An 18518-nucleotide genomic window follows, 5' to 3' on the forward strand; every position below is an offset into this window, starting at 1 on the left:
GTTTAGGATGTCAGTTGGATAGATAGATTCATTTTTTAATTGCAATATTTCACACACAGATAAGGTTTAACAACTTATAAATTATTAAACAAGAATATCGGTGCTTAATCCAATTCTGAGTGGGATTTAATTGAGATTATCAATCTGAAACGATATTATTTTAAAATTTTAAAAATAAAAATAAAATAAGTCTTTATATATATATGTGTGTGTGTGTGTGTGTTAAAGACATGATTATAAAACATAGTTTAAATAACTATTTGTTAGTTTTTGTAATTTCAGAATTTCTAGACATCTAGTAACACTGGCTCTATTAGTTTTTCTTTTTCTTTTTTATTTTATTCCTCCTTTTAATATGACATGACTTGTTCTTCTTTTAAATTTGGAGAGGTAACATATTTCTGTCTATTCCTGTATTCCAGCGCAGTACCAAGGGAAGGTTTTCGTTTCTACCGCCTCCATATGTAAACAATTTATTGGTAAAGAATCTTAAGTATGCGCTTCAAATCATAGTTATTAAAATAGACCGCCCGATTTGCCTTATAATCTACCAGTCAGAGTTTAGTTCTGGTTAGGTTATATTTTAACTAATTTGAAGGTTAATATTGTTTGATATAGTCAAATATCACAAGCTTGGGTGATGATTATATATTATTCTCTAAAAATGCTATTACATTAGGTTTAAGATATGATTTTATATTACTTAATTAATAATTTTATATTACTCTAACAAGGTTTTAAAATATTATTTTATATTATTCTTTAACACACATCTCTCAGGTAAAACCTTTGTAAACTTAAAATTTAAACATGCACATTTTCACATTATATTGCTTTTAATTTGATGAGATATGAACACGTGACTACTTAGTCAACAAGGTTCTGATATCATGTTAAATATTTATCTCAATGTTTGGTGTATTTTTACAGCCAGGGAGCAGAGCTATAGCCTATAATCTATGTGGTCAGTACTGCGGTATACTGCATTTATAAAGATTTTAGGGTTTAGGATGTCAGTTAGATAGATAGATTTGTTTTTTAATTGCAATATTTCACACATAGATAAGGTTTAACAACTTATAAATTATTAAACAAGAATTTCGGTGCTTAATCCAATTCTGAGTGGGATTTAATTGAGATTATCAATCTGAAACGATATCATTTTAAAATTTAAAAATAAAAATAAAATAAGTCTTTATATATATCTATATATGTTAAAGACATGATTATAAAACATAGTTTAAATAACTATTTTTTAGTTTTTGTAATTTCAGAAGTTCTAGACATCTAGTAACACTGGCTCTATTAGTTTTTCTTTTTCTTTTTTATTTTATTTCTCCTTTTAATATGACATGACTTGTTCTTCTTTTAAATTTGGAGAGGTAACATATTTCTGTCTATTCCTGTATTCCAGCGCAGTATCAAGGGAAGGTTTTCGTTTCTACCGCCTCCATATGTAAACAATTTATTGGTAAAGAATCTTAAGTATGCGATTCAAATCATAGTTACTAAAATAGACCGCCCGATTTGCCTTATAATCTGTCAGTTAGAGTTTAGTTCTGGTTAGATTATATTTTAACTAATTTGAAGGTTAATATTGTTTGATATAGTCAAATATCACAAGCTTGGGTGATGATTATATATTATTCTCTAAAAATGCTATTACATTAGGTTTAAGATATGATTTTATATTACTTAATTAATAATTTTATATTACTCTAACAAGGTTTTAAATATTATTTTATATTATTCTCTAACACACATCTCTGAGGTAAAACCTTTGTAAACTTAAAATTTAAACATGCACATTTTCACATTATATTGCTTTTAATTTGATGAGATATGAACACGTGACTACTTAGTCAACAAGATTCTGATATCATGTCAAATATTTATTTCAATTCAATAGTTTAAGTTGTAAGGTGAGACCTCAAGATATAATTTTATGTTACTTTTGAACACATCTCTAAAGTAAAAGTTATTTGAGCTTGAAATGTGTATATGCACAGACTCACATTACGTTATACTTAATTTTTTATTACTTAAAATGGTATAAAAAGATTTGAACTTGTAGCCATTTGATTAATAAGCTTTGTAACTATGTTAAGAAACTATTTAAGCCTAAAATTTTAAATTTTTAGATGAGATAATTCTTTAATGATAGACCTGACCAAATTCAAATGAGACTTTAACGAGGTTAACTTTTAGTATTTTATTTAACTTTTTTCTAAAATAATATTATTTTATTTTTTAAAAAAACTAAAACAATATTATTCTGAGATTGTGCAATAAACCCGAGAACTGGATATTGGCCGGGGTATTATAAACATGATTCAAATCAAGGTGAGAAAAAATATCCTAGCAGAAGATTCAGCGAAACTTATTGAGTTGAAGAAATAAGTTTTGCAGTTAATTAAATTGTGATAGCGCATAGAAAAATTATTATGAAGTCGAAGCAGATATGCATCAGAAAATTAAATTCTTGAAAGGCATTCCAAAACAAGTGCCGGAAAAAAGTCTTGGATTTGAAAAGAGAGGCTAAAACGCATGGGATGGACTCACAATACGACTCAATCACTGGAAGATGTTACTGGATCCTTTGCAAATGAAGATTTTGCATGCACATGAAATTATGCCTGAATTAGATCACATATACTGCCAAGTGCTTAAACAGATTTTAGGAGAGGAAAAAAAAAAAAAACCAGATTTATACATATAGAAAATAACTGCTACTCTGATGTATTATTATATTCTGGTTCTAACTTCAGGGCGTTCATTGAATTCATAGTTTTACTCCAATGGAGGAACCATCACTTGCAGGAGGTAACCCAAAACATTCTAGGAAGCATGTAAGAATCAAGTCCTGTCCTCAGTATCTGCTACAGTACTTCTACTTGGGTCATTTTTTTCCCGTCTTTGAAAAAAAAAAAAAGTTGTCTGCAACGCTAGAAAAAAAAAAAAAAAAAAACCTACTGATAATGAACAACAGGAGTGGTGCCAACATGATAGATACTATTTATGCTTCGACCTGTAATCTCTAGAAGTAATGATTTGCAAGTTAAGACCAGGAAACGTGCTATCAAGCGCTGTCTGCTCGTCCTTGCCTCTCTTCCGGGGTTTTCTTTTAGGTTTGACTCCACTTAATTGAAGAAAATCAAGTTCAATCTCCGCTTTCGTTAGCGAAATCGAAAAACCCTGTTTCTTGATCGTCATGCCCTTCTTATTTCCACGACTACTCATCACCGATTTAGCAACATCCTCCTGCTTCTCCTGCTGCTGCTGCTGCAGGACTGTTGACGGTCCAGCAACATTATCCGATGGAGTAGTGGCACTGCTGGCTGCGTCGGATTTCTTAACGTCGGACTTGGTAACGACGTTATTAGTTCTTAAACGAACTATAATTTTGCTTTCATCGTGAGAAGAAGATTTTTGGATGGGAGGGTGATCAGGGGATTGCTTGGGGAACTTTCGTGCTGGCTTTCTAATTGGTTTCATGGCTTTACCTCAATTATTGATGGAATTGAGAAAGACTTTTCGAATTCTTAGACCTCCGACTATCCCATATATATATATATATATATATATATATATAGAGAGAGAGAGAGAGAGAGAGAGAGGCTTCATCCGTTTCTGACTTGGTTTGCCAATCCAGGTAGAATTCGGATAAGAATTCCGATTTTTAATTGATAGTGACAGAGAAGTTGAGAATTAACTTTTTTTTCCGGCATCTGTAGCGGTCGTCATGTTTATACATTACGAAATTGAGAGATAATTTTATTCATAGAAATTCCACATCACCAATTTAGCTACAATTCTAAGCTTTGGCCCATCATCAATAAAAGGGTGCTTGAGATTGAGATTACGATTGAAGGGTAGTTTTTTTATAAAAAAAAAATTATATTTTTGAATTATTTTAATTTGTTAATGTTAAAAATAAAATTTAAAAATTAATAAAACGTATATAAAAAATTTTCTCAATCTCTACCATAATTTCAAAAATCCCTGCCACAATTCCAAACCAGCGCTAAAAAAAATCACAGTCCCTGTCTTCGTCATTAGAGGCAGGAAGCAAAACAAAAAAGAAATCAAATACAGGGACTAAAAATGTTTCAAAAGAAAGTGAAAATGTCAAAAATGACATCTGGAGTTGAAAGGAATTGCGTTCATATACAAATAATTTCAAACAAAGACAGATCCTTGAGCTTAGAAGGCACACAATATGATCAATACGGCAGGCGCCGTGCACTTCGGACGGATGTCCATCTCCATGTTTTAATCTTCCGGCCACTGATTACAGCATCCAACTTTCCAAAAAATACAATGGTAAACAACCAATCAACAAGGGCACAAGTCTGGGGAGCACTGTCCCCGTCTGTAGTCTGCTGCGGGAGGCACAAAGCAGCAGCTCAGGCCCCATCACTTGTTTGGCGAGAACCTGGGCTGCACCCCTGGGAGACATCAGCAGGCTTTGGAATATTAAAAGCAAGCTATTCAATGCATTCACTGTTATGAACTGGACCTAAAACTGTGTTCGCCTCTCTTTCCACAGCCAGTCTGCTACATTACATCTTCTGTAGATAACATGTAAACAATTCCGAACAATTCTAACAGGACCTACGACAACTGAAACATTTTACATGTAGCGAGCTTGTGCCTGAAAAGACACCACCACATGCACGATCCAACAACAAAAAGCAGAGCAAGACTCATATAATAGTTTATAGACTCGCAGTACAAAGAATTTCTAAAAATCAAGCCTTCAAAATGCAGGAAAAGAAAATATGTTGGAGGAATAATTACCACTCTTCCTCCACACAAACTCTTCACGTCGGTCTCAGAAGCAATCCAATCAGCGTTCAGTTAGATCCAACTGTGAGCAAAACAGTACATATCAAGAGATAACAAACACATAAATTGCTTATCTCAAACAATGGTTCCAAGATATTATGGCCGCAGGAGTGGGATCTCTTCCTTTTCAGTTCTGCAAATGACTGAGGAGCTTATCCATGGTCTCAATTGGATTTATATGAATGGATCAGCGCTCACAGAAGCTAAACAACAATTATGGAAATAAAGTGCATTCAATATGGAGTGTATTCGCTCAAACAGTTTCAAGCACAAATGGAATCAAATTTATTGTTTTACAGCAGAGTCAAAAATTCAAAGGTTTTAATCAAGAAAACCAAGAGCAAAAGAAAAATAAAAACTAGAACAATTTTCTACAAAAATCCCAATCCATTGAACCACTCATTTATATGTTGAGAAAATAGGACATAACTTTGAGGACATACACAAGATTGATATTTAAGATAACTGTGGCTGAAATAATCATATAAATCAATATAGCATATAATCCAGGGCATTCATCGAATTTATTATTTTATGTACATGATGCAAACATAATAGCACCCAGCCCAAAAAGTTGAAAGAAGTGTAGGCTTGCATCCTCCTATCCTCATTCTCCAACAACATAGTACTTAGATTCAGTAAAGTTTTCTCATCATTAATAATCTTGTCCAACGCTAATTGGCAAAGCATACTGACACTAAATCTGCAAGTATGAAGTGTGATAAAATTCTGAAAATGATAAGATAGGGGCTTGAGTACTTTATATGAATGCTGTTCAGATCCTAGGCCACTTCTAGGACTTGATTCAACCAGATTAAATTTCAAAGATAGGATTGCAAAATCAAATTTCCTCCATATAAAAAATTGAAATGGCCACATTCTTCAATCTTGCAATCTTACTAAAAACAATCATGACAGCCATAGCTCATATAACTTTCACAAAGAAAAATGGTTAAAAAAAAGTTGCTTAGCTAATCAAAATACCAAGTACATAAATTGATTATATCTTCACCAGCCAAACAAATCAAGTTTCCATTGGTACTTGTTGCTTCCAGATATTCCTGCAACATCCTAGAATCATAATCAGGGTTCTAATCCCAGATTTTCCATCCCAGCTATGCAACAGCATGCAATCAAAAGTAGCTAAGTTACTATAAATATACTGATATACATGGTGAGACACGGCCAGGGGAACAAAGGGAAAGAATATGGAAATATTCCATTTAAAGATTCAACTGGGTATATTTCTCATAATGGAATAAATTGAGTTAATAAAATACTGATTAATTCATTCATTAAAGTTTAATAAGTATGTAACATTCAAAGAAAAAAAATGCAAGCTAGTCTGGGAATTTGTTTTGTAAGTGGCGTCGCTCAAAAACCTTTAAATAAATAATTAATATGCACTTTAAAGCATACTACCATAATATGAAATGTTAACCAAATCTGGTAAAAAATGCCAAACTTCATGTGACGTACACTACCCAGCATCCGTACATGAGTTGAAACATTCCGCATTCTAGGTAACTATGATCTTTGATCATTGGAGTTATTTATGATAGCTACCAACTTGTTAGCTTGATAATTGCAACTCCATGATGACATGATATTTTCTGTATGATTTTACAATCTGGTCAAAAATACAATAACTTAATCAATGTATGAAACAACTCATCTCATAAATCTAGCAAATCATATGCTTTCTCTTCTTAGAAGACACGTTTCTTATTAATCGCAACATTATGAATCGATCATGCCGACTTCTAATCATGACACACATGCATGGCCCGTGCAGTCCACAAATAACGACAACGACGTGCATGGCTCACTCTTCAAAAAAGGAAAGGCAAGCATAAGAAAATTGCTCAATTCCTCAAAGAATCAAACTTTCCTTTAATCAATTAAAAGCCGTTAAAATAAATGTGTTTTGCTCTGATAACGGCATATTTATAATGGAAAGAGATGCAGAAATGAGACGTGTAAGTCGATCACACACCATGTACCAACTATTTAGGTTTTGGGTTCCAGACATAATTCATGTTGTTGGAATAACAAGTAACAAGTTCTCAAAAACCAGCATACAGGGAGTTGGAAAAAGCATCTTGATTTCAAACTAACTGAAAACATAAACATCAAAGTTATTCATATCTTCTACTCATTGGAGAGACTTTTCTTATGAACATCTGTAGCTACCCATAACATAAACTATAACACTAACCCTTCCAACATTCCCAAAGACTCCTCGGTGATTAGAAAAAGGCACAAAAACAAGATACATTTGTTACCCTTTCATCTTCACGGGATCATGTGTTTGTTACATTGATTTCGGCATATAAAAAAGATCTGACAGTCATCACCTCCAACTTCTCAGTCGATTCTCTAACCCTGCAGAGCAGGAGAACTACATTCTCAACTGTATAAATCAAAGCACAAAACAAATTAGCTGAAAATTTATTTTAAAAAATAAATCACATGGTATACATATAAAACATGTCTTCTTCATCATTATTCTCCTCATTTTCCACTTTTGCTAAGAAGTAACTAAACCCCATAATGACTATTATTTTACTTAAAACCACAACAGCAATCCACCAATTCCTCTTCCTGTTTCATTGATTCACTGAGCCATCAACTAGGAAATGGAGAAGAAGAAGAAAGAAAGAAAGAAAATCCTCAGAACATGTAAAAAAAACAACACAAAATCAGACCTTCGAAGGAGCTTCATGAACCTTGTAGCAATCCGGGGTGATCGAATCCAGCCACATACCAGGAAACAAGCACTGCAAAACAAAACCAACAAAAAAAAAACACACATAAATCAGTCACCAATTCCATCAATTTACCAACAAAAAAGAAACTTTATAAAACAGAAACAAAGAAAAAGAAAAATAATAGTAACATACATCAAGTTGTTTCTGCACATGCTTTGCCCTCTTCTTAGGCCTTCTCGCCGGCTTTGACCCAGTCAAGGAATAAATATCCTCTTCAATTTCCACTTTCGTAAGAGGAATCGAAAACCTCACCTTCTCCTTTTCCTGTTCCTTCCCCTTACCCCTCTCCTTCTTCTTCTTGTTATTATTATTATTGTCATTATCATTATCATTATCATAATTATTAGCGTCATTAAAATTCCGGTTGGACCGAGTCAATTCAGTCCGGTTACCAGCTGGCACCTGAGGTTTGATCTCCGGCACCGCACCCCCACCAATCTTCAAAGCACCTCCATTCCCATTCAAACCCTTGTTGTTATTATTATTACTATCATTATTAATATTATTAACAGCTCTCCTCGGCCTCAGATTCCACGTCTTCGGCATCAGTTCCTCCACATCCTCCGCTACAGCAGCAGAGCCCTGATCCACTGCACCCGCAGAAACATCACCAACCACACACTTGCTGCTGCCGCTGCTGCTTCCGCTTCCGCTGCTGTTTTTGTTAGTCCTCAACCGAATAAAGATCTTCGATTTCCTCTCCGAATTCTCAACATCACCAGATTTTTTCTTCAATAGTTTATCAATCTTGACCCCGCCGTCTCCCTCCGAATCCGCCGCAGAAGCAGCATCGCGGTGAGGAGATTTGTGAGTGCGAGAGCGGTGGTGGTGGTTGGTAACGTTGTTGGAATGGTTCATTGACCATTTTAGGTCTTGCAAAGGGAAGTTATGGAGTGGCTGGTGTGGTTTCACAGTACTAGTAGTAGTAGAAGAAGCCATGATAGTGTTGTTGTTTGTGTTTGGCTCAGTTTCCGGTACAGAGCGAAACACCATTGAAGAGAAAGAGTCCGATTCTTTCTCTGTTTTCGAGAAGCAAAACGACAGCTTATTAGGGATTCTGATGGAGAAGGGAATCAGAAATTCTAGAGCATAAGCTTGTCTGATAAGAAAAGATGGAGAGAAGAGGAGGAGAGGAAGCAGTTAATATACTACTGCTGCCTGTTGAGGATACTCTCAAGTCTTAAGAGAGGAGGATGGAAACAAGAAGGTTACTTATTGTATTGCCAATTTCGTCCTTGGGATTCAGTGTATTTGCATTTTGCCTTAGTGGGATTTTATTACTTGGGTACGGTTTTATCTATCTGTAGGCGTTTTTTTTTAAATCTCTGCTCATAAGGCAGGTTCCGTGAGCACCAGTGTAGATTTTGTTTTCTATAATAGATTTTTTAATCTATTACTTGCTAGGGCGTAAATTTTTGTGTAGATTAATTGATAAAATTATTTATTTAATATTGTTTCCATATGTGTTACAAAACTTGGTATGGGACAGCATGTTAACCCGGTAACTCGTAAATTCAAATTCGTCTCATGTTAAATCAATATGAAAATTTTATTTTATTTATTGAAATGATATTATTTTAAAGATTTTTTTAAAAAAATTCAAATATTAAGTTTACTTGAAAAACCTTATTTAGCCTGCGTTTGGAAACTTGGATCATCCCGTAATTTAATTTTTTATATATATAAATCTTATTATATATTTTAGATCGTTTTGATACACTGATCTCAAAAATAATTTTAAAAAATAAAAAAAAAATTTTAATACATTTCGATATAAAAAGCATTTTAATAAGTAACTGTAAACACACTTCTAATTAGGTCCACCTTGATCCACAATCTGAATTTTAGACAATTTAATTTTTAAATCAAATCTTGGTTAAGATGATATCATGTATATGTTAAAAGAAAATAATATTCATTGAAAATAAAAAAAAATAAACAAATAAAATAGGCATGGCAATTTGTTTTTGTGTTTGAAATTGCATTTTAAAAGCTTTGTTTGGGCTTGAAAATAAATCAAATTGATGTTTTTTCTAGTATTTTATAATAGTTTTGATATGTTTACTCTTAAAAAATTATTTAGAATATTTTCAAGTAAAAAAACCAAAAAAAAAAAACACCTTACACTATAATATTAAATATATATTATACAAATTTAATATTATGATGCAAATTCTCTTTTAAAAGAGAGAGAGAGAGAGAGAGATTTTATTGCGGTTGTTAATTTGTTTGTCCTGGCATTGCAAAAACTGAAATCACTTTCCCTTTGCATGTTCATAAAATAAGGCTATTGTTAGTATAAGCTATTATGGAGAATCTAACGAGTCATGCGTGGAACATCTGTGTCTGTCCTGTGTTGTGTTCTTACGTACTAGATTTGGTCCTTAAATCTCGAGAATATTAATCTCCCAACTGCATCCAAAAAGTAGCTACAACTTTAGACACCGAGGAAAAGGTTGTTGACTGGTGGTGGGTTCATTGCAGGATGCCAAGATGAGAGGCTCAAATCAAGGAAAAACATACTCTTCTTCCGAAGGGTCACAATTTAACATCGACTTATCCGAACCAACCTAAATCAATATGTTTTTTTTATATGTAATTACCTTATTTAATAGTCAAAATCATTGGAAATCTTCCATATTTATCCTTTTTTAGTAGGTAATCATAGATTTATATTTATAAGAGGTAATAAATTTAATATGAATATTGTCAAAGCCGATTCAAGTTTAATAATATATATATTACTATTTTATTTTATATTGAATAATAAATAACACCCGGTAAAAGATATTGATACAAGTACCCTAAACTTGAGAGATGGAATGTAAATATTTAAATATTGTACATCTTAAGTAACAACTAGAGTATGTATATAGTAAAAACTCTATTTGTGAATATTCATTAACATGCCTACTTGTTATTGTGAGATTCTAGTTCAAGTTTATCCTGCAAAAATGTACAAGAATCCTTCTCTTATATGCTATCAAAATGGTATGTGAATCTTATTATAATATATACTGAAACATTTAGAAATTTATTGTAGCACTTTCTATTTTTTAATTGCTTTTTTCCATGCCCAAAATAAATTATAGTTTGCCGAAATTCGATAAGCTCGTAGTCAAACTCAAGAAACAGGGGATCAAAGAAACACCAAGAAATTTCATTACCAATCTAAGTTTTGATTCAAAAATTCATCTTTATTTTCCTCAACCCAATTTATATAATTTCTAAGTTTTTATCCAAAAGTTTATTTTCAGTTTCTAGGCTTCCAAGAAAAGAGAAAAAATTATTGAATTTCAATAAAAAAAAAATAGAAAGTCATTAATTGACATCTATTGCATGAACTAAAAATGTCAATTTTGATATAAGCAAGTTCAATTCACCAAGACAAGTTTGATAATGGATGTCTTGAATCTTAATATCACTTGAAAAAACATATCAAAGTCGAGAAATAATTTTTTACCTGGTTTGATTTTGTGTTCTTTTACTGCTTTTTGGGTTTTTTTAGCATTATAACTTGGTTTTTTTTAATGTTATAAGAGTGTTGTGCAAGTGTTTGTAGGCAAAAATAAATCTAAAAATAGGTTTTTAACCCAAAAAAACAACTAATGGTTTTTCAGCCACCACCGGTGACTAGAATCTGGACAAGAGAAGACAATGCCTTGTTTGTCTTATTTAAAAAAAAAAAAGATTGATGATGAAATGTCCACTCATTACAAAAAGAAAGAATAATTAAAAAGAGAACATATATGTTGGGTCAACCAGGTTGAGACTCGTGCACCATTACCTATTTTTTACTTTGTTTTGTCTTTCAATTTTTCATTTCAATTACATCGTTTATTTAAAAAAAAACAAATAAAAATATTTGTTTTTATTATCATATATTTAGCTAGAAATATTTTTTTTAAAGAAAAACTACAAACCGATAAAGTCCACGATTAAGGTGAATTTGACAAATTAAACCACAAAACCCATTTAATATGTTATCATTTCTTTTCTTTTCTTATTCTAGTTTCATGTTTTAACTTTGTTTTTTTTTTAATATAAGCTTTTTTATCATACGTTTGGGTAAAAAATACATTATTAAAAATAAAATTATATAATTTAATAAAATTCATCACCAAATTACGAGTTTGATAAATTAAATCACAAAATAAAAATCAATTCAGTATATTATCATCTCTATATTTTTTTAAAAAAAATATTATGAATCAGTCTTTGTAATATATTTCGTTTTGGTTTATGTAGGATAAATTAGTTTTATTTTGGTTTCTAAATAGTTATTATAATCTCAGAAATCCAATCACAAATTTAGCTAATTAATCAAGATTGTCCAAAATCCATTCAGTGCATCACCATGTCAAAAGAATAAAAATAAAAATAAAAATCTGAATTTATGTTCTTGAATTGTTTTTTTTTTTTGTCTATTTTTTTTTTAAAAGTTCATTATAACCGCAACGTAACGCACCCTCGTGTCATCTAGTAGAGTTATGATGAACTGGCCATGACCCTGTTCAATGTTTATCCAACTTGCACTTAAAAAGGAAAAACGACCTGAATTTTCAATTCTGAGGTCATCAGCCCTCTTATTTAAGTAAAAAAATAATTTTTTTATTGTATCGAGGATAAATTTAGCGGTTAGCACGTAGAGTTAAAAATATTAGCGAATTGATATAAAAGTAAAAAAATTCAGTTAAATAATATATTTTTTATTATATGTATTTCAGAAATACAATACGGTGAAACTTCAATTATCTTATTTAAGTGATTAATTGGTTCACAATGATCATAAAACCTGTTAATCAATTCCAAATGTCATAAGAAAAATATTAAACCTGCCAAAACTGGAGGCCTCAAAGGAATTTTTTTTTTTTTATTATTAAAAGATTTGACAGTCCACAATATAGTATTTACTTTAGAAGAAACAACATTTAAAAACTTTTATAAAAATTTAAGCGTAATCTAACAATTAAATAAAAATTTATAGTCATCTTGAACTATTATTTTGGTTTAGCTTGACTAGATCTCTTATTGATACATAAATATATTTATTAGGCCATCCACATAATCTGTTCGAATTAGATCCTTGTTTAGTTATAATAAACTCATACCTGACTGATCAGAATTATTCCCATTATTGTGTAAACAATAGCTTTTTAATATTTTAATTGAAATTTATTTTTTAGTCTACAAGTTGAACAAGAGATTTATATTTTTTACCCATAAAATATATTTAAAAAAAACTTTATAAAATTATAATTTTTATGAAATAATTCAATTAATTAATACAATTAGATCAATCGTTTGACAAAAACAAAAAATTAAAATTTGACCATGTCACATTTTTTAAATACAACTTAATTAAATTATGCTATTTCACACCCAAAAAAAAAAAAAAACGGTTCAGATAAAATTTTACATTTACTGTGCTGATTTCTTTTAAAAATCCTTGTACAGAGACACGTTCATCACACCATGCAGATAGTGTCAAATATTGTAAAGAGTAGAAATACACATACGATACACCTATCTGTATGTGACTCAGTCCTTGGCATTTTTGTTAAAACTTATTATATTGTAAAAAATCCTTGGCATTTTTGTTGTTTACTCAGTGACCAGTCCTATCTGTCGATATCGAGCGACTTCCATTTGGAGATGGAAACAACATGCTAATTTATTTCTTTTCGCCTTTTCTTTCATTTTTTTAATTGATAAAATATTCTCCAATTAGTTTGTGACTTTTATATATAAACTCCAAAAATTAATGAAATCAAGTTCATTTGGATAGATTTAGTTAGATCACCTCCGTTTAAATTATATTAATAACTAATATCTTATAAAAGATAAAAAGTTATAACACAATAAAAAAAATAACCGGATTTGAACTAGTCAAAACTTTAATTAACTTGTAAATTAATAAAAAAAACTTATTGGTTTTTTTAATCAAAATGATATTACCATAAATTAATATTATTAGAATACAAAATCAATTACGATCTGGAGCATAATTTTAAAACCCGGACTGGTTTGATAGATTGACCCAGAACTCGATCGATCTAGGGATGAAACCGAATTAGATTGAAGAAAAAATAGGAAAAAAAAAAACCTGGTTTGATCCAGCTGATCCGACAAGATCTGATTATAACCTATTAATTTTTTTTTACTAAAATAATATCATTTTAATTTTTTTTTTAAATTACTATCAACAATCTGGTTAAAACGTGAAACCCTGTGTCGGGTGGTGTCGAAAACTATGATATGGAGGGTGAACTTTTTTTCAACTACAAAACCCAAAAGTTTTAAATGCTAATGCATCAGACAAAGCAAGTCAAAATGACTATTACCACTCGTTGGATTATATTTTACCCCACTTGCTATGACGTCGTCAATGCATACCTATCTCCGTTTAAAAAATATTATAAAGGTGAGTCGGCATGACAAATTCTTAACTTTTTATTAAAAAGCTTACGGGCCCACGAACTCGAGGTGTTGATGGGCTCAATATAAGGCCCAGATAAGAGGACAAAAAATGCACTTGAGTAGTTTTAATTTTTCGAGGCTCATACTGAATCTCTTTATTTTCTGGATCGTCGATGAATTATTCTTTGAATTCATTTAAAGAAACAATGGGGGTAGCTCCTACATTGTTAACACACGCACGCAGTGAAGGTGCTGGAGTTTCACAAAGAAAGAAATATTGAAAGATGGAGTTAAAAAAAAGAAGGAAACAGAAAAAATGAACGGTGAAGGAATTCAGTTCCTTTTTAGTACAGTAGATAATTACTTCCCTAAATATCTTAGAGCTCGCCATTAGAAACAAAAACTGCGTGAGAATAAACATTACCACACATCATTTTCTTATCATAGACAAGCAGTGTCTTTGTAATGTCTTGTAAGAAAGAATTGTGGTATAGTGACTGCTACTTCCAACATCAGAGTTCAGCAACCTGGCCATCAGCTTTCTCCAGCTTCCATGTGCACTTTATTTGGGAGAGGAGAAAGGGGAGGTGCAAGTTTCATGAGAAGTGAGAGTGTGAGAGTGTCCACGAGTCGTCCACCTCCCTGGGACTTCTGTCTTCAATTTCAATGCACCCTCCATATGCTGACAGGGATGAAAATATGCAGCAGCCATGGTCATCTGTCGACCAATCAGCGATTACAAGCAAACATCTAAGAGTAACAAGAAGAAAAAAGGAAGCAATATATGCCCAGACAATAAGATAGAAGCAAGTAAGCAAACATCTAAGAGTTACACCAAGAAAAAATGTTGAATGCCCGTGAACAAACCTAGCCCTCCCACCTCCATTCTCCCAATCTTCAAAACTGGATTGAAGGTTGAAATTGTCAAGGGTTTCTTTCCCCAATTCGACAAGGTTTTCAAAATTTATATCCGGATGTCCATATGCAAAGATCAATGCAACAGTTTGCAACAAAGCATGCCCACACAATAAGTTGGAGGTTACTTGAAAAAAAATCACTTCATCTAAACAATATGAGAATAATTTTTTCAGCACGATTTTCCATGGGATGTTCAAATGTCTGAGAGTCAGGAATTTTTATGATTAACCGCAAATACATGTATAACAAAGTCAGACCAATGTATCTCTTTTTTATGGCAATACATGCATATTAATATGCAGGAGAAGTCAATGCGCACACAAGAACTATGTTTGCAAAATCTTTTCCTTAAAGAAATTAAAAGCCTTGTATCTGGAGACAATAGTACTATTATTGATCGCAGAATTGCCACTTTCTAGATGTCAAAAAAGATAACTTAGGCTCCGTTTGTTTGCAGGAAAGTGGTTTTCTTTTAGAAAGTGAATTAAAGTGAATTCCAATGTATGGTAGTGTTATGAAAAATGAACTGGAAAACACTTTCCAGTGTTTGATTGTGTTATGGAAAATAAACTGGAAAATAATTTAATAATGAATTAAATTTTTTCAAGTTTATCTAATATATATAAAATATATTAATCACTTACAATTGTCATAACCCAATTTTGACCTTTTTTATTTTTATTTTAAAAAAAATGATGAAAAATAAAAATAAAATAAATGAATGATGAATTAAAATTTGGGTTAAGGGCAAACATGATTGGAAGTTTAAAGATTTAATTAAACTCTTGACTAGTTTAATTAATTAAATCAAGGTTTAATTATTTTAATTAATGAAATCAAGAGTTTTAATTGAATAATTAAGGACTTAAATAAAATAACGCTTCGTCTTCATCTTTACCTTTGCATTTTAATTCACTGCTACAGTAGCAGTGAATTATAATTTGCTGCTACAGTAACAGTGACTGTAGCAGTGAATTATAATTCGCTACCTCTGCATTTTAATTAACTGCTACAGTAGTAGTGAATTATAATTCACTTGCACGTCAAAGGAAAGTGTTTTCCTTTCTTTAACCGAAGGAAAACACTTTCCTTTCTCAAAGCAGTAATGTTATGTTGATTAGAATTAAGTTTCCGTTGACTTACTGTTTCAGCTTGTTACCAAACATGGGAAAGTAAGGAAAACGAATTCCAGGAATTCGTTTTCCTTGAAAGAAACAGAGCATTACTTAACATGGAACAAACCCTGGTTGTTTCCAAATGATGCGCAAAATTTGTTGGACACCCAGGAGGATCAAATCAACGCTGCTGAATTCAATACTACATAAAGGCTAGAACCAGAGACCGAGGAAAATGACAGATGCAGGTGTCCCCGGGCAAGTCAGCAAGATATCAACGGATATGACACATCCATCTAATACATGAATGAAAAAAATTCAAAACACTGTTTACAGTAATTGTCAGAAGTATCTACCTGCCAAGAAGATCATCACACCGAATCACCATATTTTACTGTTCTCCATCTTTCAGTGGGCTTTTGAATGAGAAAAATCAACCCAAAGTTTTGGAGCATCTGGGTGAATTACATGTAAGCGAGCTACAAAACTCTTGTCACTGGTTGCAACAATGCTTGAAATGGAGTACTCCTGCTTACAGAAACCCCTTTCTGTGAGCCACATATGAAATCTATGTCTAGGTTTAATCCGATTCTCCAGGTTAAAACACAAAAATGAAGGGAAAATATCAAGGTACTGCAAGGAGGATTTCATGTCCTCGCAAAGGTAGTTTAATTTCTGCTGCAGTATCTCAGGTTTTTGGCTAAGGATCTTTGGCATCCTTCTAATCATTGAGCAAAGCTTCGAGAATACAATCCCATAACGAAGAAGGCAATCAACTCGTTCTTGTAATTCACTACTAGTACCATGCAAGTCAGTTAATACCTTAATAGTCAAAGCATTCTCTCCAAACCCGATTGCATGCAAGAACTCCAACTTATTCATTGTATGCATGGGCGTTCTTGTACGTTGGATCCTTTCCAAGCCATCTCTATATTTTTCATCCAAATCTTCATCAGGATCACTCATGACATAACTAGCAAGCAATTGATGATTTCCATCCTTAATTTTATTGAAAAACCATTCATGTAACTCCATAGCTCTCATCACATGAGGCAAATTAGCCATTTTATTTCTGCCAAATACATGGCCATAATTTTGAGCAACAGATTTCAATTCTTCAGCACTCAACCCAAAATGCTTCAACAACCCCTTAACTGAAATCACCTGCCCTTCCAACTGAAAATCCAAAATTCCTGGCTTCTTTAGTAATAACAAACCAACATCCTCCTTTCTAAAACCAAATTTACAAAAAAACTCAGCCTTTTGAACCAAAACCTCTACTGGGTAATCAACAAAAATTCTTTTACTCTTCCCCATCAACTCCCCTACTTTCCCTTTCTCACAACCCAAATCATAAAACACCCGAATTTTCCTACAAACCTCATACCAAGCATCCACATTTCCTTCAACACAACTCTCCAAATCAAAATCCACAAAAACCCTTTTCAGATCATCAAACAAAGCACCAATCTCGCCACTCAATTCACCTCTCAACACAAAAGGAAACGCCAAGGAAATACCAATCACAGACGTAGTGCTAAACCTAAAACCCTTAAGCCCACAAAGCCTGGACTTCACGTCCTCTTCGCTCATACTGAAAACACGTTTCTCCTCTTTATACAACATCCCCAACTTATTCCAGGGAAACCCAAAATCACAAAGCACACAAGAAACATTTATAGCACTCCCCTCTTCAGAAATAAAAAACTTGTCATTAGACAAAAACCCGCTAACCTCATCATAATCAATTCCAATACTTTCATAAAAAAACTCTAATTCATTAATGGGATGGTACCTGAGATATTTCTGAAGTGAAGTAGCGAATGTTGGTGAAGTGAAATGAATGTTGGAGACGAGATTTGAGAGAGAAACAAGAGAATTCTTGCTTATTTGATCTGCATAAGTGTATGGTAGTGACCTTGTTGAGTGTAGATAATCTGTTAAAGCTTGCTGGGCTAGTTTGATTGCTTGATTCTTGTACTTCCATGGCACACTCGTAAATATTGGACGTTTTGGTAGAGAGCTGCTAAAATGGCGGCAAAATGTTGTATAGATTGAAATTGGTATAGGCATCTTCTACATATTAGGGTTTTTGCTCTGATTTTTCAGGGCTTTATGTTTATTCGCTTGAAAGAGTTCGGGTTTAATTTTTATATGAAGGGTATAATTGTGATTTTAATAGTTTTATGCGTCCTTATTATTCAGGATAAACCCCATTTTAGCTCCTAATATATTTCCTTGTTATCAATTAAGTTTCAAATCTTTTAACTCTATCAATTGTAGACAATTAAAAAATTCCACCCGTCTACTATGCATATCGTCTTTTAGTACTTTATTTAAATATCAAAAACTCCAATCTATCTAAAAAAAAAAATTATAATATCAAATCATAATAACATTTTTTTATATGAGATGATGAAGCTTTTTAAAAAAGAAAATTATTATA

The 18518-nt window shown here is 32.2% G+C and overlaps 2 protein-coding genes across 5 annotated transcripts; both read right to left on the reverse strand.

Moving 5' to 3' along the window:
- Positions 1-4090: 4090 nt before the first annotated feature.
- LOC118034104 (uncharacterized) lies at positions 4091-8793 on the reverse strand. 2 transcript variants are annotated; one of them, XM_035039297.2, is made up of 3 exons: positions 7752-8793; positions 7557-7628; positions 4091-7233 (listed from the first exon to the last, which is right to left on the reverse strand). In XM_035039297.2, exons 1-3 carry the CDS (start codon positions 8610-8612, stop codon positions 7228-7230), a joined length of 939 nt encoding a protein of 312 aa, XP_034895188.1. In that variant the 5' UTR covers positions 8613-8793; the 3' UTR covers positions 4091-7227. The 2 variants fall into 2 exon arrangements, with proteins under 2 accessions (XP_034895188.1, XP_034895187.1); XM_035039296.2 differs by having other exon boundaries at positions 4091-7261.
- A 5536-nt stretch (positions 8794-14329) lies between these two features.
- On the reverse strand, positions 14330-18205 carry LOC118034103 (transcription termination factor MTEF18, mitochondrial). 3 transcript variants are annotated; one of them, XR_012167773.1, is made up of 2 exons: positions 16184-16236; positions 14330-14757 (listed from the first exon to the last, which is right to left on the reverse strand). XR_012167773.1 is itself a non-coding variant. In XM_073404214.1 (2 exons), the coding sequence occupies exon 1, from the start codon at positions 18143-18145 to the stop codon at positions 16481-16483; it is 1665 nt and encodes a 554-aa protein (XP_073260315.1). In that variant the 5' UTR covers positions 18146-18205; the 3' UTR covers positions 14330-14757; positions 16429-16480. The 3 variants fall into 3 exon arrangements, 2 of the variants coding, with proteins under 2 accessions (XP_073260315.1, XP_034895186.1); XM_073404214.1 differs by lacking the exon at positions 16184-16236 and adding an exon at positions 16429-18205; XM_035039295.2 differs by lacking the exon at positions 14330-14757 and adding an exon at positions 16429-18204 and having other exon boundaries at positions 16236-16285.
- Between the last annotated feature and the right edge of the window lie 313 nt (positions 18206-18518).

Source organism: Populus alba, chromosome 14 (assembly GCF_005239225.2).
Source record: "Populus alba chromosome 14, ASM523922v2, whole genome shotgun sequence".
NCBI lineage: Eukaryota > Viridiplantae > Streptophyta > Magnoliopsida > Malpighiales > Salicaceae > Populus > Populus alba.